This window comes from Diospyros lotus, unplaced genomic scaffold (assembly GCF_014633365.1).
Source record: "Diospyros lotus cultivar Yz01 unplaced genomic scaffold, ASM1463336v1 superscaf6, whole genome shotgun sequence".
NCBI classification, from domain to species: domain Eukaryota; kingdom Viridiplantae; phylum Streptophyta; class Magnoliopsida; order Ericales; family Ebenaceae; genus Diospyros; species Diospyros lotus.
Window position 1 is genome coordinate 71,147 of NW_026267109.1, and position 3,582 is coordinate 74,728.

A 3,582-nucleotide genomic window follows, 5' to 3' on the forward strand; every position below is an offset into this window, starting at 1 on the left:
ACTAGACTAACAAATAAGGGAATATACTTTTGAGCTAAAAAACAAAAAAAAGACTATACACAACTTTATACAGATGTCAAATGTCACCCTCAAAAGGGCTGCACTTAATTAGAAAATATGAACTCTCAATCTTCATTTATCAAATCTCCATAAGCATTTGAATACTTTTTATGCGAATATTAACATTTATGATATCAACATCTGACTATTCACCTAAAAGAATTTGGAGAGGACATGAACAATATTCTAAAATTGTCAATTCATAAAACATGCATCCCAAAGCATTACAAGAAACATTCATGCAAATGTCAATACCAACACCCAGTTATTTCCCAAAATAATAGCTTAGAGTGCATAAAATATAGTCATAAATTAAACCAGTATTTGACGTGAAAGTTAATATTTATAATACTAACCCTTAGTTACTAAGCAGTTCAAAATAAGGAAGTAGTCGAATTTTGGCTAGTTGAAAAGCTCCAAACATGCTACCAACTCTGAAGAATTTGAGGAAATGAAATGGTGGAAAGTTGTATCTGTACAACACATTGAATTTGATGCACCAATTGATGAATGCTAACCAAGCTTTATCAAATGTTTTAACCACAAGGGTGTTAATATCCACAAACAAATTTTCTTTTACTAAAATAATATTATTTTTAATAATATTACTTAGATAATATCTAGACACACTATTTTATCAAAATAGTAACGGGATTCTATTCAACAAATGTATAATCACACTTTACGAGTTAGGAGGTCAAAATTACAAATTCATCTGTCAAGTGCCCTTAACCTAGCATATCATATATGAGTAATATCGAGATTGATATCATATACAAAGAAAAATACAAGTTGATTTAGTTCGGTTATCAATTAAGTTTTTTATATGATATTATTATTTTTAAAATATAAGTATGTCTACAAGCAAGACAATCCTACAATTTATTTATAAAAAATTAATAATATATAAAAGATGATTAAAAGAGAGGACCACTCTCACTCAATCAAAGACCCGTATGATTAGATGTTTTTCAATTATGAAATAATACACAGCCAGCATTTGGCTTGGCAATAACTAATTATTATTCACATGATCTTGCGCTATATATGATCTGATGATAAGAACTTTCAACCTAATCTCATTACTTACATCACAAATGATCATAAGAATTCACCTATAAAGAGGCTTAGATACTGATCCTACGAATTCAGCAACACGAGAAAAAGGGGTCGAAATGGGTTCAGAAGCCAGCCTGAAACTTCCGGTGATCGATTTCTCCGGCCCGGAGCTCAGGCCGGGCTCTGGAGAATGGGACTCGGTGAAGGCTCGAGTCATGGAAGCCCTCCAAGAATACGGCTGCTTCGAGGCATCGTTCTCCCGAGTGCCCTCCGATAGCCGGAAGGCCCTGATCGATGCATTGGAAGAGCTCTTCAATCTCCCCCTGGAAGCCAAGCTCCGAAACACTTCCAAGAAGCCTTTCCATGGCTACGTCGGCCAGTATCCGATGGTGCCGCTTTACGAGAGCATGGGCATCGACGACGCAACCGACCTTGAAAAGGCTCAGGGATTCACTCGCCTCTTGTGGCCTCAAGGAAACCTTAGTTTCTGGTAGATTATTATCGAAATCGATCCTTTTCACCCTGATTTTGCGCGAAAATACAGTTTAATCGAGTTGTTGAAATTTTCCATCTTTGGCAGCGAAGCCGTTCATTCTTACTCGGAGGAACTGTCGGAGCTTGATAGGACGGTCAGGCGGATGGTTTTGGAGGGCTTAGGGGTGGAGAAATACGTGGACGAGCACATGGAATCGACGAACTATCTTCTCCGATTGATGAAGTACAAGGGCCCCCAAACGAGCGACACGAGGCTGGGGCTGAATTCCCACACTGATAAGAACATAGTTACCATCCTGTATCAGAATCATGTTGAGGGATTGCAGGTGCAGACGAAGGACGGCCAGTGGATCGATGTAAAACCGTCGCCGGATTCTTTCGTAGTCATGATCGGAGATTCTTTCTACGTAAGCTGGTTTCTCTTCTTCATTCCATGCTTTCACCAGATATGCTTTGTAGTACCACTCTTGGAATAGGGTCACTTACACGAAAATCAATTGAACCCCGTAATAGATGCTTCACTAAAACTCAATCAATATACAGTTTTGCACAAAGAACCCAATTAGGATCCTCTTTATTTTAAATATCTGGTCAACCCCTTGCCCAGTCATGGGACACTTACTAGGGGTGCCAACCTATTTACATGTAATTAGCAATGGATAACAATTCCGGTGGAATATTAGATATATTACCTCTATCATTGTCTGTATTTCTACTTAATACAAACATTAGTAAGAGACTCCTACATGGAGTTGCGCCTATTGACTGAATAAGTTCGCATTAATCTTGACTTAGAATTTAAAGAGTTATCTAACAGCTCCATAACGTGTTGAGTTGTAGAAATGATGAATTTGTACATTTATTTGATCTGTTGGTTACAGGCATGGACAAACGGGCGATTGCATTCTCCATACCACAGGGTGATGATGAGGGGAAACGAGGAGAGATACTCCGCCGGATTGTTTTCAATCCCAAAAGCAGGCTACCTGATAAAGGCGCCGGAGGAGCTGGTAGACGAAGAGCATCCTTTGCTATTCAAGCCCTTCGACCACGTGCAATTCCTGGGATTCTACTACACGGACGCCGGCCAGAGAGCACAGTCTGCCCTCAAGGCTTATTGTGGCGTCTGACGTGGAAATGGCCGCCGATGAAGTTCGCCGGCCGGCCGTTTTTCTATGTTTTTTTGTATATGTGATCGTTGCATGTCTGTATTTGCTTCTTGATTAATGTTAGGAAGTGTTGGGATATATGCTTTGTGTCTCTTACATCTGTTAGAGGTGACTCCCAACTGTGAATCGAATTCAAATAGGAATAAAAGTGCTGGGTCTTGTACGGGATTTGAGTGATCTATTGTGAGTGTTTTAAGTGAATTATCATTCATATTTTATTTAGGGTTATTTATCTCTTCAAAACAAAAAGGGTTAATGCAATAAATCAAATTAAAATATAGATCAAAACAAGATCATAAGCAAACAGAAATAAAACTCTCTGTTTAAACCGTTCAAGGCTCAAATATGAAAGATCAGTCACCACTCTTGGTAACACCAACGAATAGAAACCACAAGCCACAAACAAAGCTCTCAAACCATAAGCCCAGAAAAGCCCCAACATCTCTCGGCCAAAACACTAAAGAAACCTTCTCTCACCCAAATGATCACAGCCACACAAAGTAGGTTACCAAAGAAGGTAGATTGGTCACAAAGACAGTGAGTTCAAAACACAAAGCCAAGAGAAAGAGCTTAGCCGAATAAAGAACCCAGATCTGAATATGTAGAGGCTTCCAACGACATCAGAGGGACCTCCTTTCTCATACAAGGAAAGGCGGCTAAAAACAAGGAAGGAAGGATCATCTATAGAAGGTAAGATGCCTCTATCACAACTAGATGAATTAAGACAGAAGTGATGAAGCAATTGGCCAAGATAGGAAACACGAGAGAGAAGGGGAAAGAACTAGGGTTCGGCTAAGAG

At 39.1% G+C, this 3,582-nt stretch overlaps 1 protein-coding gene across 1 annotated transcript; it reads left to right on the forward strand.

Annotated features, from left to right (window-relative positions):
* Positions 1–1,137: 1,137 nt before the first annotated feature.
* LOC127793443 (probable 2-oxoglutarate-dependent dioxygenase AOP1) lies at positions 1,138–2,964 on the forward strand. The gene is made up of 3 exons (XM_052324172.1): positions 1,138–1,609; positions 1,700–2,021; positions 2,496–2,964. The coding sequence occupies exons 1-3, from the start codon at positions 1,236–1,238 to the stop codon at positions 2,742–2,744; spliced, it is 945 nt and encodes a 314-aa protein (XP_052180132.1). The 5' UTR covers positions 1,138–1,235; the 3' UTR covers positions 2,745–2,964.
* Positions 2,965–3,582: the final 618 nt, after the last annotated feature.